Raw genomic sequence first — 25,000 nt, 5'->3', positions numbered from 1 at the left:
TGTCAAGTAATAGTTAGGTAGGTGTTTGGGAAAGTTTCGGCAGAGCTATCTATTTACAGCAGAAAGAACATGCAGGTTCTCTTTCTTAAAGAAGGAACAACAAATTAATGGGAAAGGAATCAACGAGCAGAAATGCTTGAATTCACCAGAAAGAAAAAGGAAAAAAAAACAAACCAAAGCGCCAATGATACAGTGGAGAAATGCTGTTGAATCATGAATGATTTCGACCTTGGATAGGCATATAATCTGCGTAGAAGCGAGGATGGTTCTCTTCAGGATGCGTAGTATAGGCATAGCCTCCATGGCTAGAGATATCAAGGCCTGCTACTTCTTCATCAATTGATATTCTCAACATCTTAAGCTTATCAAGTGCAAAGAAAACCGGTCCCATTGTTATGCTAACCCAGACTACTATTGCCAACAACTCAACCACTTGGCATCCGATCAGACCCCATCCACCGCCCAACAAAAGGCCATAGGGTCTCACCACTCCCGCCTCACCTGAATTATAAACTTGGATCACAAATTCCTTTTTGGCAAATAATCCAGTGAATATCAAACCCCAAGCACCACACCCACCATGCAGCTGAGTTGCCTCTAATGGGTCATCAAATTGCAGCCTTAGAGTCAAGACGTTTAGCCCAATCAAGACCCAAGCTGCACAAAACCCACATACAATGGCGGCCCATGGCTCCACAACAGAACATCCTGAAGTAATGGCCACAAAACCACCAAGCAATCCATTGCAAGCATCTAATGCATCCCAATGGCCTACTAGTAATCGCCGGCCAAATAGGGTTGTGAGTCCGGCAGTCGAACCAGCCAATGTAGTTGTTACTGCAGTCCGGCCAATACCGGTCCAGTTCCCTTGATCGGTTGTATTGGGGTAGGCGACAAGAATCTTACCGAATGAACCAGGATTGAACCCAAACCAGCCAAACCACAACAAGAATGTCCCAAGCACCACAAGAGTTGCATTGTGCCCACGCATAGGCACGGGCTTGCCAAATGCATCAAACCTGCCCACTCGAGGACCTTGTATGAAAGACCCCCAAAGTCCAGCAATCCCTCCCACCAAATGAACCACGCCACTGCCAGCAAAGTCAATAGCACCAGAGCCGAACAACATGTCTGAACTAGGAGACAGCCAACCATTTGATGACCAAACCCAGTGAACCACAATTGGGTACACAAATCCAGAAAGGAAAAATGAGAAAACAAGATAAGCACTGAATTGGGTTCTTTCGGCTATTGAGCCACTGGTGATTCCAGCAACTGCTATAGCAAAAGCCCATTGGTAAAGAAAGTAACTGTAGTCGTAAGAGGTGCTGGGAATATCTTTGAGAGCAAAGAAGGTTGTACCTATGAAAGGGTTAGAATTGGTGCCATCACCAAAAGCAAAAGCAAAGCCGAAGAGGTAATAAGAGATGCTCCCAACAACAGCATCAACAACATTTGTAAGCATAATGTTCATGGCATTCTTGGCCCTGACTGAGCCAGCACATAGCATGGCAAAGCCAAGTTGCATCACAAAGACCAAGTAAGCTGAGAAGAGCAAGTAAATGGTATTGATAGAGTCTGTCACACTTTGTTCCCATGAGACCTCCATTCGTATCGTAGGAGAGAGGGTTGGTTGTTGCAAGCGGGAGATGGGAGATGCAGACTGGTTTGCTACAACTTGCTATTGTGTATAGATAGTACGTTGAATGGTAGGTGCTCCTGTGGCCAGTTATTCATTTCGATTTTTGGTAGGACCATCTAGAGGAGATTGTTGACTGGCTGCTCGTTCTCCTTCAAAGACTCGTCTACAGAGTAGATAGGCCTAAAACTTGGTCGTTTTAACTTTTAATTCAGCTACATGGATCTTGAATAATATGAGATGAAGCAAATCCGTTGATGGAGGAAATTGAAGCGAACGATATAATATGATGCTCTATTTCCGTAACACAAGTTATTTTGGTAGCTCGCCATCACCTCAGTTGTTGATACCACATGATAAGGCTAAACCACTGGCAATTTTTCCAACAGCAACTCAGTATAAAATGGCTACGAGGCCTCTTATTTCTGTGGTTCTCGCAAGAACAAGATGCAAGGTACACAATCTCCACTCTTGAGAGTCTGACATTCAGATTAACTACTGCATATACCTGATATAATACAAGCACCACTTGCACATGTAAATAGGAACAGTACTAGTATTCATTGTAACAAATAGCAGATTCATTTGCAATTTTACATTATATATTTACGGACACAGTAATTTTATATTTGTATTTAAATTCATATCTAAACTGGTGGTTTTGTGAGGAATCAATAGGCTTTCTGGTAGTTACCAGGACCCCCCACTGGAATTCGGCTAGTGAGTGAAGGTCGCATTGTAACAATAGCTGATTCATTTGCTCCAGCTCTTAGAGCAGCCCTGCCGGCTTCAAGGAACCTCCTAACTGCATCCTCGGCATATCTGTTGGCTTCACCCACTGTCATGCTTTTGCCAATATCTGGGTAAGCATTCAGTACATAATCACCATTGAGCTGTGACGCAAGCTGGATCATCTCAACCTGGAATTCTGAGAGGCTTGCATCTTCTTTTGGTCCCCATGGCCTCATTGATGTTGTCACCTCTGGCAGGGTTTCTGTATACAGATTTCAGGATGAATTTCAAATCATATGGTGTGGGACAACATATCAATAATTCTAAATAATGTTTGGTCAGAAGAGATTTATGGATGAACCAACGGTTCCAGCAATGCCATAGAAGATATCTGTCAACATATATCATGCTAGACACTCGTGGACCATCTAAAGGAAAGCTACCTGATTCACATAGTAGACTGAAACAAAAAATAGGGTATCCTCACTCTTGACTGGCTTCTACATCTAAATTTCCAGATGCAGATAACTTAAAGGCTTAAATCTTGTCTCCAATCTCCATTATGGCTATAGACATATAAGTTTAAAGGAAGTGCATAAAAAGATAAACAACGGACAAACTAATTATGTCTTCCTGCTCTTCTACCAGCAAAGAGACGACAAGAAAATACCAATAAAGGTCTGGCATGTTGCCACAGAAATCAGCACCCAGGGCATAACATGCAGAAGACTCTATGTGCTCCCACATTTTGCACAGATTTAAGTCTCTGTCAGTTAGAAAAATATTACCTATGGATTTGAAGGCAGGTAACCTATTGGCGGATGCAATAAATTTTTCAAAGATTCAAGTCTCTGTCAGTTAGAAAAATGTTACCTACGAATTTGAAGGCAGGCAACCAATTGGCGGATGCAATAAAATCTATCTCGGGACAAGAAGGTGATCCCATTAAAGGTTGAAATTATAGGTAAATCAAACAAGAGCATTATAGGTCGAAATCAAATATAAATACCACCCAATTAAACAGGGGTCCCTGTGCACGACCATATCCTACTTTAATCCTCAAGCAATCAACAAAGTTCAGTAACATTTCATAAACTACAAGACAATGTAACTTAGTTGTTCAAAAGAAAAGCTAAACATAACTTAATATTTATGGTTGATGATCAGGATATTGATGCCAAACCTGGACAATCATCACGAGGAGTGTCACGTAGGTAAAAGTAATTCTCAAAACTACCAGCCCATGCATCCCTCCTTGTCAAGAAATTCGATTTCAAGTTAAAGAGCTTCTTCACCGTTGCAGGGATTGAAGAGTGCTCAAATTGAGAAGATGGTCTTGGCCCAGCTGGCTCATGTATCACTGCAGTGCAACACACATTCACATCCACAATCATTTCCTAATCAATCCACTTCCACACCACCCCCTCCTATTTACTTGTGCAAAAACGTTTTCTGCACAGCGTGATCCTTAAGCAACCAAATAAACACTTACAAAACAACAAAGATTCAAACACTTACCAGTACCCTTGTCAATCCAAGGAGAGATCAAAAGAGTAGGAACCCGAACACCCAACCGGTTAAACTGGAAATAGTACGGGTCACGTCCAACAATCCCATCAGGATTCGGCACCCCGCGCACGGGTGTGGGCACGTGATCATAAAACCCGCCATGTTCATCATAAGTAATCAAAAGCGCCATTTCTTTCCACTGCGGACTACTCCTCAGTGTCTCGTACACCTCCTTCACAAACCTCTGTCCTCTCGCCATGTCATGTGATGGGTGATCATCATTGGCTGGAAATAACTCCACATCGAAATACCTCTGCTCCACCACCACATAATTAGGTAACTTCCCTAGCTTCGCGTGCAATTTGAACTTCAATTCGTAGCTGTGAAACTTCATTGCGTGCTTTAATTTCCTCAACGACTTTAAGAAAAGGGTCGCGGGGATGTTTTGGTAATAAACTCCAAAACTGAGGCCGTTCTCGTCAAGTGAGTCGAAGATCGTTTTTTGAGGGAATCCATGGATGAGGTCTTTCCGCACGTTACTCATGGCTCCGTGTGAGGTTGCTGAGTGAACATAGAGCCGGTTCGGCTGAGTTGACGCGGGAACCGACGCGAACCACCGGTCAAAAACGGCGAACTCGTTCGCTAACTCGGTGTACACCGGTACCCGACTGGGTTTGAACCCGCTCATGACGACTTTCGACATGGTTTCACTCATGCTCTTCGCTTGTTGCGCAAAGCCGCTCATTGGAGCCGGGTCAGCGAGGCTATCGTTTGAACCGAAAATCTGTTCTCGGATAGCTTGGAATGAGTGGCCAGGGTCCGAGTCGATGAAGACCGCGTCGTCGGAGACGAAGATTTCATCGGCGTTGGGGTCGGAGACAGAGATTCGATTCGATTCGGACCCAGTCAAGCCGTCGATGTCGGGTCGGGTTGATTTGAGCCAGCCGAGGACGTGATCGAAAGAGCGATTCTCCATGACTAGAATCACTAGGGTTTTGATGGGACCTTTGATTTTGGATTTGTGCTTTTTGTGTAAATTATCAAAGTCCAGGGAGTGAGAGGAAATTACCAAATATAGAAAGAACAAAAAGGCGAGCGGGAGCCGACGACAAGTCATTTCCGGTGACCGAGAACTGGGAAATTGCAGTGATTCGTTTGGGAAGGGAAAGGGTGGTATAATAATGGAGTAGCCGACGACAGGAAAGTAAAGTGCTCCTTGATTTATTTATAAATAAACGTGGAAGCAAAGGAGGGTATGTATCTTGGAAGAAAGAGTATTAAAATGCTTGACTTGACTTTTATTTATAATTATTATCAGAAGGCGGGATTTAATTAGCTTAAATTGAAGTAAAGTGGGTGTTTATGTGGTGCCGGGTTTTCCAATTTTAAACTCATGACGACGATAATAAAGCCTAGCCCTCTCTACTTTCTTTCCGCGACGTGACACTGCGATAGAGATAGAAGATCGTAGAGGTAGAGACATCTCAGGATTTTTTTGGGGGTGGTGGAGAGGCAAATATTGTGTTCAAATCATGAAAGGATGGTTTCATATTCCAATAATTGAAGTAAAAACATTAATTTCGTCAGGTTTTTTAATAATTCATGGGAAATAAACAAATTGATTTTGTTTTCTGTGAATAGTTCTCAAGGTCTGAACGTTTGATTTACAAGTCAGGCCGTCACGATCCTTGCTTCTTGTAAAGATCAAGCTTGCTGCACCGGTAAAAAGCAATGGAAATGCAAGAATTGCAGTTTATTCACATATTGCTCAGCTTCGCCCTCAAGTAATTGCTCCGTGATGCGTTTGTGACAAGAATTGCAGTTTATTCACATATTGCTCAGCTTAGCGGGCGGGCGGGCCTGTCCTCGTGCCCGAAGCCAATTATCCATTAGAAAACAATCATGAACTTGATGAGCAGAAGTATTTAAAATTATAGTTAGTCAACCAACATCCCCTCCGCATGACCACCCTTCGATCAGTCTTGAGACCCACATGATTTTCAGCCGGCTTCGCCTTACATCAACCATTTGGCAATATTAAAATTTTATTATCTTGGTATGGTTATTAAACCATTAAAGAATCCGGTTGTTTTGAATATTTTTCATTAAAATAATTTTCTTATTAATATATCTTCTATATATTTAGTTTTTTTAACTGAAATTATTGTTTATATTAAATAAACATTGTATGACTATTACATGATATGTTCATATTTTATGTGATTAAAAACAAAAAAAAATCATAAATATCAGGTATGATATTATGTGATAGTTTAATTTATTTACATATGTATACTAGAAATTACAGCATATATTAAAATATTTAGGCATTTCACTGTAACAATTTACAATAACTATTAATTTTTTTTCAACTTTAGTCCATAAACTTTTTTTTAATGGAGCCTTCTATAACCAATTTGATGATTAATTTGTTAAAAATTGTTCAAGAAAGACAAAATTCAACAAAAAAGAACTATAGGGTTAAACAAAGAGAGATCTCATGGCCAATCTCAAATATGCACAAGAAAGTACTTTTGGTCCACCTATATTTCCTTTTCTTTCTTTTTTATCAATGTAGTTTATAATTTTTGTTTTGGTTCAAAAATTCTTTTTATTTTCAGTCCCTAAAGTTTAAGAGAAGTGATAACATTACCTAATTATGATGAAGAAGCTAGAAAATCATCGGCTAATCATATTTCGACAATAAAAAAATTAATTTAGTGTCAATGAATTTCATTCAATTTAAAAAATAGTTCTACAAAAAAGTTTTTAAACCTTGAAAATATAGATTAAGATAAAGAGAATTTTTTAAAGCAATTTAAAGTTCTGACTTAAAGAGAGCAATCCATTGAGTTGCTAAGGATATTTATTAAGTTTTTTGTGGTCAAAAATAAAAAAAATAAATTTTCATACCAAAAAATCCTAGCAGTCAGCTACTTCCTTCTTTGTTGGCTAGAATGTGAGTATAATCAAACAACATGCTTCATTTTTTTTAATAAAAAAAGGATCTGAACTGTTTTTTTTTAATTTTATGTTTTAATATTATATTTTTATTAATTTTTTTAATTTTATCCTTTAATATTTAATTCATTTCAAATTTGATTTCTATAAAATTATCTTGATTTGATTTATAAAATGATCATGATTTTTAACAACCATTCTAAAATTGAGTTGGTTCTCAATTTTAAAAGTTATCATATAATTAAATACAAAATAAAAATTAAATTTAATAAAATTCATGAACTAAATCCCGGTAAGCTAATCCAACTTGGGTTTTTTTTTTAAAAAAAAATCATTTTAATTTTTCTAAAAACAAAATATTTTTTTGTTGGTTAAATGAATTGTCTTTAAACTTATCAAGTCATAAATCATTATTAAGTCATATTAATATAATTCTTATTATTTAATTTAAAACTGAGTTGAACAAAAAAATCAATACAAGAGATTAATAACATTATTAAAAAGTTCTTCATGACCTTGGTAGTGTTTTTTATACTCAAAAAAATTTGGGTCTGTCACCACAAGATATCAAACATCGATCATCTAGTGTATTACTAATAATTATTTCATAAGAAGACACGTCGATTAGAATGGTTGACCAAGGCACTTTATGCCAGCTCTACTTCAGCAAGTTGATTCAAGTAACTGACTAAATATGGGTTTCAACAAGAAGTAAAGAAAACATGACTTAGAACAGGTACCTCGGAGGATCTTTTTAATATATAACATTTCTCCATGCATAATGATTATGCTCTGAAGATGGATAGCAGTCAATATAGCAGATTCAAGAAACCCTAGATGCCCCATCAATGCCCAAAACCTGCTAGTAAGAAGAAAAGATTTCACTTTTCTAAGATGGAAAGATGATATTTCTGTACCTCTGATCTCCCTTAAAAAAGATGAAGAGATATCTTCAGCTTGTTCTGTCTCCATTTTGGAAGCTCATAAAATGCTTTTTTCCGCATTCCAAACTTCTCTTGAAACTCTCCGTCGCTTAAGTATCCCTAAATTCAGAAACTGTAATTAGCTGCTGAATAGAACTGATATTCAATTGCACCATAGCAATGCAATGGCAAACACAGCAGAATCAAATCCTAAAAAATAGCCACTTAATTTGGCAATTATCATTGAAAAAAAATTCTTTGAAATTTTTACACGGCATTCTCAACATAGCCAAAATGTCCCGGAAGTGAATTAAAATTGTAGCAGCTAGTTTTATAGTCAAATGGTGTACTGAAACGATAAATGGACAAGGTTTAGATGAAAACAAAATGGCTACCTCTCTTTTGGTTACATCTATGTCCGTTACTGGATCACTTGAATTCACTTTCAATCGCTCATAAGGATAGATCACTGAGTTCTCACTAGCATCATTGCCATCAACCTGAGCTAAAACTGCAGCCTGAGAGGGGGATTCTGCCTCTGCTTTTGGAGAACCTGAAATGACCAACAATGAAGTCTTAATAAAAATTTCAATCAGAACATGTCATCAAGTTTTAAAGAGTAGAAAGCCAGCATCCAGCATGATTGCATCCTTCTCCATGTTTCATTCATACTTAAGTTCGTCATTCTTCCAACAGGTCATGCAATAGGATGATGACCAGGTCAAAATCCACAAAATTTTGTATGTTAATCATGTCAAATTTCCATTCTGTCATAAACATTTGGTGGCATAATCTACTCAATCTAATATGCATTTAATTAGCAATTATCCTATATTGATAGTTATTTGTTCCAATGACTACAATTGTGCATGCCAAGGTTTCACTGTTATTACATAAAATCATGGGGGGGGGGGGGGGAACTAAAATTTTGTTCGCTGAATTCCATATTAACAAATTGAATGATTCTTTATTACCAGCACTGTCATGAAAGGGGGACCCAGGAAAGAGCTTTCTTGCTGTTGGAGCTGGGGAGGAGATTTGGTAGTTGGTTGAAGAATTAAAGTGCGTGACTGAAGCACTGGATACTGGAGATGTACTATTTCTCCCATTTGAACTAACAGACTTGCTCCTCAAACCATCTGGAGTTGTCTCCTTGGAGGATGCTTTCCATGATTTACTTGTATGAACCTGCACAACAAATAAAATGAAGCATGAATAAATTCAACCTTATATCACAAACAAAGAGGCCAAATGTTGTCCAGAACCTAATGTGCAAAAACAAATCTGATATCTATAAATACAAGGTTAAAAACTTCACTATCTTTTTCCACAACATCATCAACATTGCCTTCATCATCTCAAGCTAATAATAACGCATCCCACATGAGATGAAATGAGATTACATTGGGATAATACAGTATGGCCGGATTGAGCCTGAAGCAAGAATCAGTTAAATGCATGCCATATCAATCCACATTGAAATTCTTAGGCTATACATTCCACTGAAAAATTATTGAGCAATGCTCATTGGTCATTACTGATAAAGGAATATTTGGGCCAGTGACTTTCTTTGGCTACTTCAGCATTTTACTAGAGCTTTCAGAGCCAGGAAATGCACCCATCCAAATGCACAACACAAGTATTGCAAAGTAAGATACCACTTACTTCAAGATTTTGCTTCTTTCCTTTTAGAATAGCAAGCCTTCGTTCAAAGGAGTTTCCATGCATCTACAAGGTCCACAACCATGTTAAAATAGTTAACTAAAGTTCATTATGAATACATCACAAGGAAATTTCATCGCTATCTTCTAGTTTCCTTGAAGTTCACCGTGTACTTCAAAATGTGAGCATGTCTAGTCATAAAGTAATAAAAAAAGAGACTGGGAAGAAACTAGGGGTGCATGTTTCTTTGTTTATGGAGAACATTTATTGGCTGCAGTTTTGACAGTGATTTATTGAATCCCCACCACTCCCCCAATATACAAATGCATCACCTTAACTGCAGAAGACAATTTATATCTCCCACTACCATTTTCGAGTTATGATACTTCCCATATAACACCATTAATGTTAGGAAAATTGTATTTGCTAGAACATCAGGAATTATCCACGCATTCAGTTGTCATCTGCAACACATGCCACATTTAGATCCACTTACATTTGCCTTTGATGAATCCCACTCAAAGAAGCGAGTGAAGAAAAGTGGCTCCCGCCCCTCTGTAATGACATAAATAGGAGTCTCGGAAGATAGTCCCTCAACCAGCGGGTCTGTCTGAAGGAATTTCTGCCAGTTTCAAGTGAAACTATGAGAAGAAATACACACACAAATGCAGATAGAGGTGAAAACTGAAGAACCTCAAGTGTATTCTTAGCTAATCAATGCACTGGAACAATGTCATGTATTGGACTTAAGTGGCATATAAAAAGCCATCACACATGAGACCATTAAACAAAAACTGGAACCTTAAAACAATTCATGCCATATGAACCATCAGATTTTCTCGCACATCATTCAAATAGTTGAATGGAAGTGTTAAGGTCCATGTTTCATAAAGTGATTCAGAAAATGAGCAACTCATACTGTTAAATAAAGATACTTGTGTCCAAGAAAATAACTTGAAACAAGTTAAAACAAATAAGTTACCATGCCAAGCAGGATGGCTTGCTGCTTTGATTTGACATTTGAATGGCTTCCAATCCAGACATGTATTTCCTCGTGGCAGTCGAGTATTAACACATCTTCAGTGGTTAAATCATCCTGCGCAAAGTTGTATATCTCTTTCACCTGAAATAAAGGGAACGTGCTTAACACCATTTTTGCAGTGACAGATAAAAATAAGAATCATCTCCTAAATGTACCACACAGGAGTAATTTGCTAAAGTAGTTGACATGTTTATAATCACCAAAATGTACCAAAATCATGACCCAGCTATTGGCCTTTGAACTTAAAATTTGTGGAGGGAATTTGCAAACTACTTGAATTTACTAAGGCAGACTCCACGTGACTTCTATTTGTATCCGAAGCTTCTAATTTATGAACAACAATGCTTGAATCAGGCATTCAAAATCATTGTATACGAAGCTTATATAATATATCATAAAGATCCACCAGCTTCTAATTGCATATGTGCACATTTAATTATACCTTGAAATCGCCTGCAACAAAATTCAACCAAGCAGCATAAGATCCAAAACCCACCATCAGAAAAAATTTGACAGCAATTAACACCTGTAATAATTCAGAACCAAGGCAGAGCACATCATCTCTAGAATGAATGAAATTTGAAAGTGTATTTTGCATACCATCAGCGCATGTAAGCGTAAATAGATGTGGATCTTCAACATGTTGTTTTAACTCCTTTTGCCTTGGATACTCAGTTTTTCCACCAAGGGCATTCCAAAAAATATCAGGTTCACTCCCTTCCCGCACTGATATAGGTTGCCATGTTGGCTGCAAATGACCAGATAAAATATAATTCTCTTTACTCTTTTGGAAAGTTAAGAAGAGAATTCAATTCAAATAACTATGAGCTGAGTCATCAATCAGAGGGAAAATAAGAGAGGGATAGAGAAGATTTACAATGTGTTTGGTTTAAAAATTGAAGGGAAAGCAAGTGTAACAGAAGGGAAATTTTGTAAAAATTTCTTCTGATGTATGTGTGTTTTTAGGAGAAGCAAGCACTAACATGACATTTTAGCTGGGATGCAAGGCTTGCAAGCTACTCTTGACTTAATGTCCAGCTTTTACTGTAACATACTAAACCTTGGAATAAAACCTAATATATTTAATTATAAATGCTAACTTTTACCGTGAAATCAAAGAACTTACTGTAAAATCTAAAACCGTTTAGAAATTAACATCAAATTTTCCCACTCATCCCTCCTAAAAGCTAAACCAAATGCAATGCAGAGTCGATAAACCCAGAGCATAAGCATATAACCATTAACATATGGCCACCTAGTGATGGCTCAACAGAGTACATACATTAATCAATTCCAGCATTCTGTCAAGAAGAGCATGGTCTACAGTAGAAGAGAGATTCCCTATCCATGTGAAGATGGATGTTCCAGTTTGCAAGATGTAACAATACGAGGAGTTCAAGGAATTTGAAACCTGCATGAGTTGCACAGCTCATAATCAATTACCGATCAAATTGCAACAGCATTTTAGAAGCAAATACAAACACTCTGTTTTGGCATATTATGTTATTCATTGATTCCATCCTACAGACCACATAATGGAATTAAAACCATGGAATTAAAACAGAGCATACTTTTGTGTATTGAAAAGATTTATGGCATGATCAATATAGGCACACAACTGTTCATATCTGTGTTAAAAATATTATTGGTGTGATGGAGTCAATTACATGGTTTTGGTGTCAAAAGTTGACACTTGCATTTACACAGTGATTTTGTAGCATTACAATCACAAGGATTATTATTGTGCAAAAGAATGTCCTGCAAGACAACTCTAAGAGAGCAAGAGTGACAATAATTGTGTGGATTCTACTGTGCTAACTTACCTGGTCAACTTGGATGGCTTGCATGTTCTCTGGACTGATCCCTTGAACTCGAAAAAGTGCAGTCTTTTGTTCATCATAAGTTTCATCCAAAATTCCTTTCTCCGCAATCAAGTTCTTGTACCGTTTACTTAAACCTCCCTGAAGGAAATGACAAAAAAGGTAAGAAAAAAAAAAGGCACTGGGCATGTTTAACAGGACATTAACTTGGGAAATGAAGGGCAAAATACAAATGAGAGAAAAGGAAAATAAAAAGAAAGAGCATAAAAGTTTACTAAGTACAGACCTTGAATATAATTACTGTCTGAAAAATTGAGAAAAATAGAAGTGGTTCCTTGTCTTGAATAACTTGAACCTAAATACAGAATATTAGTTCAGTCAGTAGTAAATCAGTTTCTTGAATAACTGGATGGAAGGTTTCCAATATAATGCATATAAATGTGAGAAAAAAGAACAAACCAAGACTGGATCCCTTTTGCTTGAGTCTGCTATCGCATTCATGTGGGAGATAGCATCTGCTCTATCATCCTGCAAGAAGTAAAGGATTGTTAGCGCATCAGATAGACACCATGATTATAAGTTTTTAAGGGGGTCTTTTCACTTTATATTGATTTTATAACATTAAATTAGGAAGTTCAAAGAAAAAGGAAAACCATTAACAGTTTCAGAAGGACAGCAAGCATAAAATTCCAATACCGAATGTTTTTGCGTTTCCAGGCAAATATGACTTGTTTGTAACTCAAGTGGAAACAATGTGCAATGAAAAGAAAACTACAGTTTTCATTTTCCTTTTTTTTTAATTTTAATTTGAAGAAAGATTATTTCAAATGAAAAACAAAAACACTGATTCTTTTCCTCTCATCTTTTTCCCCTCTACCTTAAGACCTCACAACCCTCCAGTCAAAACTTTTAGAATTCCCAGTGAAGAAAATATAAAAGCTTTTTTATTTCAAAATATACAAATATATAGTAAATCATACATGATCTTATAAGAACAAAAGAATTTCCACCTAAATCTTGCCCCAAGTTCCACTATCATGGGTGAGCAGTTTTGGTAACATGTGCAGATACCAGTCAAAATATTATTCCTATGGTTGATCCCTGTCTTTGAAGTCTATCATAATTTTCTACACTTACCGGAACACTGTCACGACCAAGCCATGCATAAAACAAATGTTCATCCCTCCCATTGCCAGGATATGTATACTGAACAATGTAGCAATCTCCACTGAAGAGCTTTGTCTGCTCTGGATCAGGAATAAGGGTCGGCTGTTCACCATTTATCCGCCAAACCTGAATTATTAACATTGCATCAAACAGGAACCTAGGATAATATTTGGCTGTGATCAAAACTCGAAAAAAAAAATTGACAAACTACCTTCAGTTTTCCTCGGCAATTTATATATGGCTGGCAGTCTTCTTCATCAGGCAGTTCCTTCACATCATAGCCCTGTTGCTTAAATATTGCTGGAAAAAAAAAAGGTGAACTAAATAGTTAGCATTAAAGCAACTAAATTAGTAAAACCACCCATTCTGCTATCGCCCTTTCTAATCTTTCCTATAATTTATCTGCACAGGTAACAAACCTGCTACTTTTCCACGACCTTCTTCATACAACTTTGGCTCCACCACTTGAGGCCAATTCTTAAAATACGACCTAAATATGGAAGTCTCTAATCCTTCAGTTAGAAAAGTTAAATGGGTTGTCATTGACCTTCCCTGATTTCTCAGTAGATCCTGCAAAGGAGTAGCCAGTAAAAAAGGTAAGAATAATGCTCGTAAGAATCCCTATGGGCTAGCACAAGAAGAAACTTTGAAAGGGTGGTCATTTTTTTACCTCGGTAACTGAAATTGATTTCTTCCTTTCTGTAATTGAGGTATTTCTTCCCATCCATACAAAAATCTCAGCACCACAGTCAAGCATATAGCACTTGTTTGTCTCTAGCATTTCTTTGTTCAACGAACTACCTTCACAAGGACACAGCTTAGCCTGTGCTGTTATCCTGTTAATAAGGAATCTTAAGTATTTTCAGAAAAAGAAGCAAGAGGTGTTATTTCAATGAAAGGAAAATTTTAGGGAAACAGTAACCACATACAAAGCATGCAGGCACATACTGGTAGACATGCACACACAACTACATCCAAAATCCAAAAAAAGTGAATCGTCTATGAAATTAGGCAGGCTAAGGGAAAAACATAATTATTTGTATTTGTACGAACACAATACAGTATCCTTTTGGTGGCCAAAAACAAGATGACTTCAGTAGTTGAATGTTACCAATCCTAATCCTAGGCAAACTAGCCGAGCTTTTGAATGGCAACCTTGGACTTGGCAATATGCAGGAGTGACCATGTGTCCAAAACAGCAGGGAATGCCTGTAGATGAAGAAAAAACTCACCAGAACAATTGTGAGAATGGAGAATCAGATTGTTTCTCAACACAAGGTGAATCCCTAGGAATAGGAGCATATCCTCCAAAAAAACTCCAGAACTCACCAACTTCAGGATCGCCAACAAGTTTCCCATCCTCTGCAGCACCAGAATAATTAATCGCAGATTCTTTTTTTCTTTAGAGAGAAAGAGGGGGGGGGGGGGGGAAGGAGTCTGACCTACAGTGGCCACTTCACAGGTTCCACCATGCTTGTTCTCCTTGATATACTGAACAACCTCCAAAGCTTTAGCCCTTTCTTGAGTGCTAGAGTTGCACCCACTAAAGAGGAAAATTTTGGATGCAGTGTCAAGTATGAATACATCATTGTGGTTCAAGGATGACCGAGAAAAAGGCACCTGCTCAGAATGCTCACCTTTAAAACCATATTCACCAAAATCCAAACAGGACTAGGACATATGCAGGTGCATATTTATTGATAAATAAATCTTAAAAAAAAATCAATATCAATAATCATTCTGCTTGTAAAAGTTGGTCTAAATTAACCAACAAAGAAAGAAGTGTGTAAACAAATGCTGACTAAAATTATGTTAGCTACACTTTTATAAGTATTAATTTCAGGCTCCATCTAGAAGAATCCATGCAATGGCATCAAAAATAGCTATATGCACCTATCTGAAATAACTGAGGGTTTTAACAGTAAATGAGTGACAAATCTTCAGCATCTCTCAAGTCATAGATGGCTAATTCAGTTTCCACAGAAGTTTATAGAGTTGTTCGTGACTTACTTCTTTCACAGAAACAACATGCTCCCCTTTGCATGTTAACAAGCTAATTTTGTATGATTCACCATTTAACTGTCCAGAATCTGAAGAAAACACTCCTTCAATGGGTATAACACATGGCTTAAAGTATGACAAGAACTTCTCTGTTTCTTGGCCCTGAACTTCCCTGTACTGTACAGTACAAGACCCTAGAGCTGAATCTAATTCTAGTGCTTTGTCTGATGCTAGGGTCGATTCCACCTGCAAATACCATTAAGCAACCTTAGAACATTTTGTACTAATGCAAGCTATCAAATGTAAAATTTTGCGCTCTACAAACCATTACAGTCAGAGAAGATAGGAAGACAAGTGTCTATGAATAATTTAAGATGGACGAGGCCTGCAGTCAACTAACTCAACAATTTTTCATCAATCTCCTAGATCAAATGCCACAGTATGGTAACAACAATAAATTGAGTCAACAAAATGTTTTGACTCGGAAAGTTTCTTCGTTTAAAGATCTTGTGCTCAATTGATTGCTTTCTTTGATGCATTCATTCGGTTGCATATATTTCACATAATTCATTTGATCTTTATAATCTAAGCTGGCAATTCGAAATTTAGTGGTTCCCATATCAATGCAGGTCGACTAAATCCCAAGTAACTAAGATTAGAAGGCAAGATTAAAAAAAAATACCTCATTTGCATCTTTTCCCAACCAGTAATGTATGTCGTGCTGAGGAGGGCCGCTTCTTGGCAAAACCGTCTGTCGCACAGCACAAACAAGAAACGAAGCTCAATATTATCCAAAAAAAAAAAGGAATTTCTATATTAACAGTGAAATGTGAGAAGCAACAACTTACACTCAAAACTACATACGAATTCCCAGAATAAAACTTGCCATGCAGAGATTTTGGGACTGGAACCAACCGGAGCTGCTTCTCCACACACCATATTTCCAAGCCACTAAACACAGGACGGGTGCCGTTAAGGAAGAAGAAGAAGCAATTAATAACCTCAAAAAACATTACATTAATTAACCGCGCCTATTTCAGAGACAAAATCCAGTACGAAAACATGCACAAATAAGGATACGGTTTGGCTCCTGCGCCATCGAATACAGAGTCAACCTGCTTTGACATTGCTGCTCATTCTCTTCTCTGATTTTCTGCCATCCAAAGGCAAAAAAAGAAGTAAGAAAAAAATAATAAAAAATGTTCGTCATCAATCAAATCTAACTGCCATAGTAAAAGCCTCACCAGATTTTGATGAATTTCGGCAGGTTTTATTTATTTTTAACTTTTAAAGTGTGAGTGATTGGTGAGGAAGAGTAAAAACAAACTAAAGATTGTTGTTGAAGATGTTAGGGAGGAAGTGAAAGAGAGGGGAAAATGGAGAAGGGTAGGCAAGTTTGGCTTTATCGTCCAGCTAATTGAGGGGCCCACTCTGTGTCTGATGGAATGTAAAAGATGAAAAGGACAAGGCGGTGCCTCATGCCGTTCCCGCTCCTTTGATTTCAATCATGGACGGTTGGATTAGTGCGTTCATGGGCCCATTTGTGATTTTTTAAGCCGTTGATTGCTCAGTTGAGTCAGGAATGATTACCTGGGCCAACCAAGAGTTTTCTTTTTTATCTTTTTTTAGAGAGATGATGGTGAAACACCAAATGCGCGCGTTTTAGGAAAACAATAGATGACCAGCGGGGTGATGATTTTAGACAGTTTTATACTCTTTATTTTAATATTTATATTTTTATTTAATATCAACCTTATATTTTAGAATCTTGTTATTTTTACACCATTTTTTTTTTATACGTGGTGTATTTTATGCAGCGGTATTTTTTAGTGTGGTTACTGTTATATTTTAAATAATTTTTTGTGTTAAAATACATGTTAATGATATTTTTTTAAAATTAATTTTGATATCAGTACATCAAAATAATTTAAAAACAATAAAAATATATTAATTTAAAGTAAATAAAAAATTAAATTTTTTTAAAAATAATTTTAAAATATAAAAAAAATAAATATACTATCACAAACTAGATTCTTACATTCCAAACTCTTAACTGCTAGATGGTTTTATGTTAAAAATTGACAAGATATGTGCTCATAGTATGGATTTTTTTTGTTGGTGTTTATTTTGATCTTGTATTTTTTTAATATTTTATTTTGATTCCTATATTATACTTTTCTTGCAAATAAGTTTTTAATTGCAAGTTTTTTGGTCATCATGTTTTAAAATCTTATACAATTTAGTCCTTGAATTGATTTTTTATTAAGTCCCTACATGTGAGATATAAACTCAGTAAAATTAGTCGATTATTTAAAAAAGTGGGTGAGTAAGATAAGAATCGGATAGATTTAAATAGGTGTCATATTTAAAAAAATATTTGTTTCCCCTATCATCTATACATTGCCAAAATTTTATTTTCTTTTGTTTCTTTTTTTTTAATTCATTTTCTTGTTTAAAACCTAAAAAATTAAAAATTAAAAATGAAAGAAAATTTCATTGATATGAGAATTTTCTTAACTTATTTTATTTTTATTAATTTAAATGAATATCCTTATTTTAATCTAATCAATTCCTACTCTATATATCGATCCATTTTAATTATTGTCTGAGTTTATAATTTGATGTGTAAATAATTATTTTAAAAAAGTCATCCCGGGACTAAAATATATATGAGTATAAAATATGATGAACAAAAAACTTTTAATCAAGGATTTATTTATATAGAAATATATAGGGATCAAAATAGATTTTGAAAAATTGTAGGGACCAAAACATACATTAGTGAAAAAATCATGCTATGAGTATGCGATAAGTATCCATTTTTAACGGCGTTAGTGAATCAATTGATGGAAAATGTAAAAAAGAAAAAAACGTGAAGTGTCAGGTTTGAATTAAATTAAAAACAAAAATACTAAAGAGAGAGAGGAAATATTAACTCGGTAACCGGCCGGGGGGGGGGGGGGGGGGGTTAACACTTTTCATACAACCAGATGGGATGAGATTAACTCGGCTCGGCTGATGTTTTAAAAATATTTTAAAAAAGATTTAATCTTTTTATTTTTTTTACTTTAAATTAATATGTTTTTTGTATTTTTAGATCATTTTAATGCACTAATATCAAAAATAATTTTTAAAAATAAAAAATATATTATTTTAATATATTTCTGAGTGAAAAATATTTTCAAAAACAACTATAACCACATTGTCAAACACGCAAAAATACACTAGACCGAACTAAACTGCGTTGCAAATGGGAGCAAAATTTTATTGAACGTGTAAAGAAATGCATATGTAGCGACAAGCTTTTTGATATTATTATTAAAACTAATTTATAGGGTCAAATTTTAACTTGATTTTTTTACTTAGTTTGAGTTTCAATTGAAATTAAGTAAGAATTATATTGATATGATCTCGTCAACTTGATTGATCTATATTCCAGAAACATCAAAAGAAAAAATAAACAAATATTAGGTATGTAAGTCCAGAGACAATTTGTAGGACGAATAAGAAACAATTTGAATTAAAATAAAATAAAAATGATATTTTTTTTTAAAGCAAAAAGTTGAGACTAGACATTGAGATCTCATTAACTTTGCAAGTCTATATACAAAAAAAATAAATCAAAGGATAAAAAATTACAAAGATTAAGCACGCAAGTTTAGAGATAACTTGTAAGACTATTAAGAAATAATTTGAATTGAAAAAATAAATATTTCTAAAAAAATTAAAATCAAGATATTAAATTGATTAAAGTCAGTCTGAGTTAACTCGTTAAACTTATAACCTAAGTGATGGATTTTGATGAATTCAGTAACATTTTTTTATTTTTAATTATATAATAAAAAAATAAAGACAAAATCAAAATCGTATTTAAAGTATGGAAATGAAAAATAAAAACAATAAAAATGCATCAAAACGTGTTGAATGTTAAATGTGCGCACCTGAGTGACATGACGCTCCAAGACTTAAAAAAAACCTGAGGTCATTATGAGCCTAGGTCAGATTTGCATGGCCAGGCTATATTATTTTTCTTTTAAAGGCGGTGCACCCTTATTTTTTTTTTTAAAAAAAAACAAATAATATATTATCTGTAGCTACCTAACCCAGATTTCGAGCACCACCGTGGTTGCTAAAAAATCATGGGTGATGTTTTTTGGATTAAGAATTTATTTTTTTCAACCCATTCACCAAACACCGTAAAAATCTTTATAAACCACCAACTAGCATTAAAACACTCAAAAATCATCCCAAAAAAAAAAAAAACTTAAATTAGTCGGCGAAAAAATCAAAATGGAATTCATTGTCTTTTTTAAATATGTTTACAAAGAAAACTCACCGCCATTGTAACAACCCTGGTTTGTATGTATAAGATATAAACATGAATATTTTAACAACCCCGGTTTTTTTTAACATTTAATATTTTAATTAAATACGAATATTCAAAATTCTTCATAACAAGTAATAAATAAGATATAATTATATCTTGTTTATTACTTGTTATGAAGAATTTTGAATATTCGTATTTAATTAAAATATTAAATGTTAAAAAAAACTCACGGATTCAAGACAATTTAAAATATCATAAACTTCAAGTTATACTGCGATTCCCTGTACAAAAATAATATCGTACTCTTATCTCATGTATACATCTAATAACTTCACGAAAGAGAATGAGAATTATCAAAACACAACGTACTGACTTCTTTTTTTATTTTTTCTTTTTTATTATGCTGACAGTGTATTTGTCACAAATACGAGAACATCCGGAGATAGGTTTGGTGGTGGAAAAGGTTTAGAGCGTGTTTGGCAGTGTGTTTGTGGGTGTTTTTCAAATAACTTTTCATACCAAAATGCATGTCATTGATATTTTTTCATTTTTTAAAAATTATTTTTGACATCAGCACATCAAAACGATCCAAAACATACAAACCATATTAAATTTTAGTAAAAAAAAAATTTAAATTTTTTGGGAACGCAGCCGCAACGGTGTAATCCTTTTCTTAACTTCCTGAGTTCGATTTTCGAAAATAAGGTTAAATAAATATTACTCCTTTAAAAAATAAATTAATTAATAATGGGTTTGTTCATAAAGTCATATAATATTAATTGATGTACACTCGGTTCCAAAATATACATCACCATGAAAAAAAAATTATAATCACGCGCAAGTTTGAGCAGAAAACATCTTGAATTGTAACACGAAGGGCTCCATTATATATTTTTTTAGACAATCATTCCAGCCTAAAATTTTAATAATTAATGTGAAGTCAACTGATATATTTTATAATATATTTTAATATACCTCTTTAAATATAAATTTTGTAGACTTAAATCTTTCTCGTGCATATACCCATTATTATCTTTATTTAATTTTATTAAATAAATAAAAATAATAAAATTCGAACTTATAATCACTTGATTGATAAAACTTTGATATTATATTAGAAATTTATTTTAATTTAAAAATTTTAAAATATTATTTATATTATTTTCAAATAATTTTATTCTTGGTAAAAAAATTTTACCGGGTCTTTTTTTATTTTCAGAGAGATTAGAATCTGATTTGAGATTATCAACGAATTTATTAAGGTCTCGGTAATATTTTTTAGGTGACCAGTTAGTTGCGAAATGGGTTATTTGGGTCATAAGGACCAGAGCCTTCCATTTTGGGCGCCTAGGATGATCGACTATCATGCTAGCAAGCGATGTGTCATTTTTTGTGGCGGGCAAAACAATGTCTTTTTTCTTTTTATTTTTTTAATAAAAAGATGAATTACATCTCAAAATTGTTTTTTTTTTAATCAAGCGAGTTTAGACAATTAGTTTTCTTAAAAAAAGAATAATTTCATTGTTGTAAAATTAAAAAACAATTAACAATCCTTGGTTAGCGTTAAAGCTTTCTTGATATCTATGAAAAAAATATAATTCTTGATTTAGTATATATTAAAGACATGCATTAACATTTTATTATGTGATTAAAGTTTTTCTATGTACTAAAAAAACATGTTGATAATACTTGTATATTTTTTTTTGTAAAATAAAATAGATTCAGCTTGAGATCAAATATCTAATTAATAACTAAAAAAATCTATTTTTGATTAAAAACAAAAAAGTAAATACTCGATGGATCGATTAATAATGTTGATGGTTTTATATCACTCATTCTTCGTGTTTTCTATATCCATAAATCTTGAAATGAATAAACAATTAAAAGTTAAAATAAAGAATAACTGAAATGAATTAGAAGTTTGAAATAATATATTTTTTTAATTAATGAAGTGTTTGAATCAGTTTGTATGTATCTCGATTAATTTTATAAGTTTTGAAATTAATAATTATATAAATTTTCAGTAATTTTAAAAAATTTGTGAAATAATATTTTTTAAAGTTTGTGATCGAAATTGAAAATTTTATGAATTATAAGGAAGATATACTTTACCTTTCTTCATTTTTATTTTGGCTACAATAATCAGCCTCTCCCGTTCATCTACTTTATAATAAATCATCAATATTCTTTGATTATTTCTCTTTTCACATCATAAAAGTGAGATTAAACACCATAATTACCTAAAAAACCCATTTTTATACGAGCAAGTACCCTAATAATCTCTTTTATTGGTTGTTATTCAGGAAAAACAAAAACCCTTGTATTGGAACTTTGGAACCACGCGGGCGGGCTAGACAAGTCGGTCCAGTTAAACCGTATAAAAAAGACGAAATCACTTACTGGCCCATTAACGTTGGCGAAAAGAATCGAAGACAAATCGGGGAGAGAGAGAAGGAGGAGAGAAAAGAGAGGTTTAGAGAAGGAGAGGGGGTGGTAGCTATGAATCCATTGACGCTGGTGAAACGAATCCAAAACATAAACTCAAAAGAAGCTGCGTTAGGGATTTCAGAGGAAGCATCATGGCATGCTAAGTACAAAGACTCTGCTTATGTCTTTGTGGGTGGCATTCCTTTCGATCTCACTGAAGGCGATCTCCTCGCTGTCTTTGCTCAGTAACTCTCTCTTTCCCTCTTCAATTCTGTGTATTTTTATTTTTAATTACTGATTAAAGGGTTCAACATTCGTGGGTTTTTCTTTTTGGTCTCGGAAAAGGCAGCGTGTGGTTTTCTGTTGATTATTACTGTTCTTATTTTCGGAGTTGGCTGCTTAATTAGAAGTGAGTTTGAAGGGATTAGCTAATAGGTGATCTTGTTTTTTTCACTAATATTTATGTGTTTCAAAATGGGTTTTTCCAGATACGGGGAGGTAGTTGATGCTAATCTAGTAAGAGACAAGGGTACTGGTAAATCAAAAGGTTTTGCATTTATTGCATACGAGGATCAGAGAAGTACAAATCTTGCTGTAGGTTGGTTCCCCCTGTCTCTAATATGCTTGCAATGGACATTAGTTACTACCTAAGTGTTTTTGCTTTCTAATATGCTTGCAATGGACAAATCTTTTTGGCTTTCTTTCAGATAATCTAAATGGAGCTCAGGTTCTTGGCCGAATTATAAGGGTTGACCACGTTACTAAGTACAAGAAGAAAGAAGAAGAAGATGAAGAGACAGCGCAGCAGAAGAGGGAGGCCCGGGGGGTTTGTCATGCGTTCCAGAGAGGTGAATGTAATCGTGGAGCTGGGTGCAGATTTTCCCATGATGAGCATGTAAGGTTCATAGATCCCTGGGGAAGACAGTTGTTGATATATCATTGTTTTTTGGATGGCTGTCCCTTTAGTAGTCTTTGTACTTTTATATGCAATTAATAGGTATGGAAGCTTCAAAATGAATTTAAAGGTCTTAAAAACTAACATTTGATTTTAATATTTTCTCCTTTTCAACCTTTTTCTTTATTTCCTTTTGAAATTAATTGGATGATAATGCTCATTGCACAGTACTCGTCTTACATAAGAGAATCATTTTTCAAGTGTTTGTTTTTACTAGTTTTTCAGTATAATTTTCCTGTCTTTTTTTTTGAAAGTAACTCGTTGATGTTCTAAAACCTTAACCGTTCTTTCATGCAATCCGCATGCAGCTGGCTGCTCTACTTTTAAAGGTTGCTCTTAGAAATTTGCCCATGAAATTGAACCTCCCTGTCTGTAGTTAGCTGTGGTCAAATTGGTGACAAAGTGACTTGCATATCCATTGATTTGAAGTCTGATTATTTATTTGTCAGTGTTTGTTAACGTGTTTTTAGAATGAATCCTTGAATCAATGACCAGAGAAATTGCCCATGCCATGAAATAGTCCATGCATCAGAACTGCCCATCATAAGCACTGATATAATGATTCCAATACTAACATGGAGATCAGTATTGATAGTAGTTGATTGTGGTTTGAGATAAAATTTATTTCTTGCTTACAAAGGTGGCTCATTGAGCTGGACAATGATGATTGAGAGTCTTTTCTACTTGCTGCTTTAAGCCTTCAAGATGTAGTTACTTCCTATTCACATACCTTCTTAATTGGCTGAGGATTTGGTTCTTTGATTTGGAAATCATCACTCAATCCCCTTAACTGCTTTGTTATTTTTTTTATTTTAATTCATCTCCTGACCAAGAGAATTATGTTATTGGTTTAAATTACTTTGTGGGGTAAGTTTGTTGAATGTGCTGTGCAGATTAGGTTCTTGCAACTCATTTTGCATTTCATTGCAGCTGGCTCACATAATTATGCTTTGCTTTCTTTTTGTATCTAGAGAGCTGCAAACACAGGCTGGGGTGCTCAAGATAAAAGTTCTAGATGGGGACATGAAATGTTTGATGGTCCTAAGAAGAGTGAGGAAAGATCTAGCTATAACATGCCCTCAGAGAGCCACCCTAAACAAAATGATAGGAGGGAGGAAAAGAGATCAAGATGGCATGATGATAATGAGATTGTGCAGAAGCCAAGAGAAGATTATAACAGAAGGGAAGACAAGAAATTAAGAAGGCTCGAAGATGATGCATTTGTGCCAAATCCAAGAGAAGATGATTATAAGAGAGATGAAAATAGATTGAAAAGGCACAAGGATATTGTACCTGAACCGAAGTTGAGAGGAGATAATTATAGAAAGGAGGAAAAAATATCAAGGAGGCATGATCGTGATGAATTTGAACCCAGGTCAAGAGAAGATGATGATAAGAGGGAAGAAAGGAGATCAAGAAGGAATGAAACAGAGTCCTATTTCAGAGAAGAGCAAGATAAGAGACGAGGGGACAAATTGTCTGCACATGGGAGGGATTCTCCCTCCAATCGTCATCGAGAAAGAGGAAGAGGTGATCACAGGCGTAAAGCAGAGAGATAATGCTCACATCACTAGATATGCTCACTTTGCCAGTACGCAACCAGGTGATTCTTATCATGGTTTCTGATAGTGACAATGGCTTTTGTTTTGGGAACTGGGGTTGATCCCAGACTTTGTATTGTGAAACTTTGCATCAAAGTCTGCATAGTTGCAGCTTGACAGAGCAGAGTGTCTGATGATATGTTTTTTCAAAAGGGATGGATTTGTAGAACAGTTTGACGTCATTTAGGAAGAGGCAATCTCACATCTATATAATACGTGGAATGTTAATTGCAA

The 25,000-nt window shown here is 35.0% G+C and overlaps 4 protein-coding genes across 6 annotated transcripts; 1 reads left to right on the top strand and 3 right to left on the bottom strand.

The window, feature by feature from the left end:
• Nucleotides 1–24: 24 nt before the first annotated feature.
• LOC133680535 (ammonium transporter 1 member 3-like) lies at nucleotides 25–1,884 on the bottom strand. Its single transcript, XM_062103540.1, has one exon. It carries the CDS (start codon nucleotides 1,607–1,609, stop codon nucleotides 212–214), a length of 1,398 nt encoding a protein of 465 aa, XP_061959524.1. The 5' UTR covers nucleotides 1,610–1,884; the 3' UTR covers nucleotides 25–211.
• Nucleotides 1,885–2,032: 148 nt separating this feature from the next.
• On the bottom strand, nucleotides 2,033–5,192 carry LOC133680534 (non-specific phospholipase C1-like). The gene is made up of 3 exons (XM_062103539.1): nucleotides 3,890–5,192; nucleotides 3,555–3,731; nucleotides 2,033–2,633 (listed from the first exon to the last, which is right to left on the bottom strand). Exons 1-3 carry the CDS (start codon nucleotides 4,995–4,997, stop codon nucleotides 2,311–2,313), a joined length of 1,608 nt encoding a protein of 535 aa, XP_061959523.1. The 5' UTR covers nucleotides 4,998–5,192; the 3' UTR covers nucleotides 2,033–2,310.
• A 2,214-nt stretch (nucleotides 5,193–7,406) lies between these two features.
• LOC133680531 (villin-1) lies at nucleotides 7,407–16,833 on the bottom strand. 3 transcript variants are annotated; one of them, XM_062103536.1, is made up of 22 exons: nucleotides 16,701–16,833; nucleotides 16,537–16,609; nucleotides 16,305–16,407; nucleotides 16,139–16,207; nucleotides 15,466–15,702; nucleotides 14,898–15,075; nucleotides 14,688–14,817; nucleotides 14,126–14,291; nucleotides 13,875–14,025; nucleotides 13,667–13,755; nucleotides 13,426–13,581; nucleotides 12,748–12,816; nucleotides 12,575–12,643; nucleotides 12,292–12,429; nucleotides 11,751–11,879; nucleotides 10,911–11,216; nucleotides 10,409–10,549; nucleotides 9,923–10,048; nucleotides 9,430–9,492; nucleotides 8,739–8,952; nucleotides 8,160–8,317; nucleotides 7,407–7,884 (listed from the first exon to the last, which is right to left on the bottom strand). In XM_062103536.1, the coding sequence occupies exons 2-22, from the start codon at nucleotides 16,581–16,583 to the stop codon at nucleotides 7,771–7,773; spliced, it is 2,853 nt and encodes a 950-aa protein (XP_061959520.1). In that variant the 5' UTR covers nucleotides 16,584–16,609; nucleotides 16,701–16,833; the 3' UTR covers nucleotides 7,407–7,770. The 3 variants fall into 3 exon arrangements, with proteins under 3 accessions (XP_061959520.1, XP_061959521.1, XP_061959519.1); XM_062103537.1 differs by lacking the exon at nucleotides 16,701–16,833 and having other exon boundaries at nucleotides 10,911–10,921; nucleotides 11,069–11,216; nucleotides 16,537–16,687; XM_062103535.1 differs by lacking the exon at nucleotides 16,701–16,833 and having other exon boundaries at nucleotides 16,537–16,693.
• A 5,347-nt stretch (nucleotides 16,834–22,180) lies between these two features.
• LOC133679606 (zinc finger CCCH domain-containing protein 25-like) lies at nucleotides 22,181–25,000 on the top strand. Its single transcript, XM_062102253.1, has 4 exons — nucleotides 22,181–22,455; nucleotides 22,699–22,808; nucleotides 22,918–23,105; nucleotides 24,137–25,000. The coding sequence occupies exons 1-4, from the start codon at nucleotides 22,283–22,285 to the stop codon at nucleotides 24,722–24,724; spliced, it is 1,059 nt and encodes a 352-aa protein (XP_061958237.1). The 5' UTR covers nucleotides 22,181–22,282; the 3' UTR covers nucleotides 24,725–25,000.

Source organism: Populus nigra, chromosome 19 (assembly GCF_951802175.1).
Source record: "Populus nigra chromosome 19, ddPopNigr1.1, whole genome shotgun sequence".
Classification (NCBI taxonomy): Eukaryota; Viridiplantae; Streptophyta; class Magnoliopsida; order Malpighiales; family Salicaceae; genus Populus; species Populus nigra.
The sequence above is the reverse complement of the archived record's forward strand: the minus strand, read 5'-3'. Positions and strand labels throughout refer to the sequence as shown.

Bases quoted from the DNA above. Each gene is read 5' to 3' on its own strand.
- LOC133680531 (XM_062103536.1), bottom strand. From the start codon at position 16,583: ATGTCAAAGCAGGTTGACTCTGTATTCGATGGCGCAGGAGCCAAACC. The intron at 16,408-16,536 runs GTATCCTTATTT...TCCTGTGTTTAG, and splicing joins GATGGCGCAGGAGCCAAACC to TGGCTTGGAAATATGGTGTG. The intron at 7,885-8,159 runs GTAGCCATTTTG...TTCTGAATTTAG, and splicing joins TAGATGTAACCAAAAGAGAG to GGATACTTAAGCGACGGAGA.
- LOC133680535 (XM_062103540.1), bottom strand. From the start codon at position 1,609: ATGGAGGTCTCATGGGAACAAAGTGTGACAGACTCTATCAATACCATT.
- LOC133680534 (XM_062103539.1), bottom strand. From the start codon at position 4,997: ATGACTTGTCGTCGGCTCCCGCTCGCCTTTTTGTTCTTTCTATATTTG. The intron at 3,732-3,889 runs GTAAGTGTTTGA...GTTGCACTGCAG, and splicing joins TTGGATTGACAAGGGTACTG to TGATACATGAGCCAGCTGGG. The intron at 2,634-3,554 runs GTTTGGCATCAA...ATCTGTATACAG, and splicing joins TCCTCGTGATGATTGTCCAG to AAACCCTGCCAGAGGTGACA.
- LOC133679606 (XM_062102253.1), top strand. From the start codon at position 22,283: ATGAATCCATTGACGCTGGTGAAACGAATCCAAAACATAAACTCAAAA. The intron at 22,456-22,698 runs GTAACTCTCTCT...GGGTTTTTCCAG, and splicing joins CTCCTCGCTGTCTTTGCTCA to ATACGGGGAGGTAGTTGATG. The intron at 23,106-24,136 runs GTAAGGTTCATA...TTTTGTATCTAG, and splicing joins GATTTTCCCATGATGAGCAT to AGAGCTGCAAACACAGGCTG.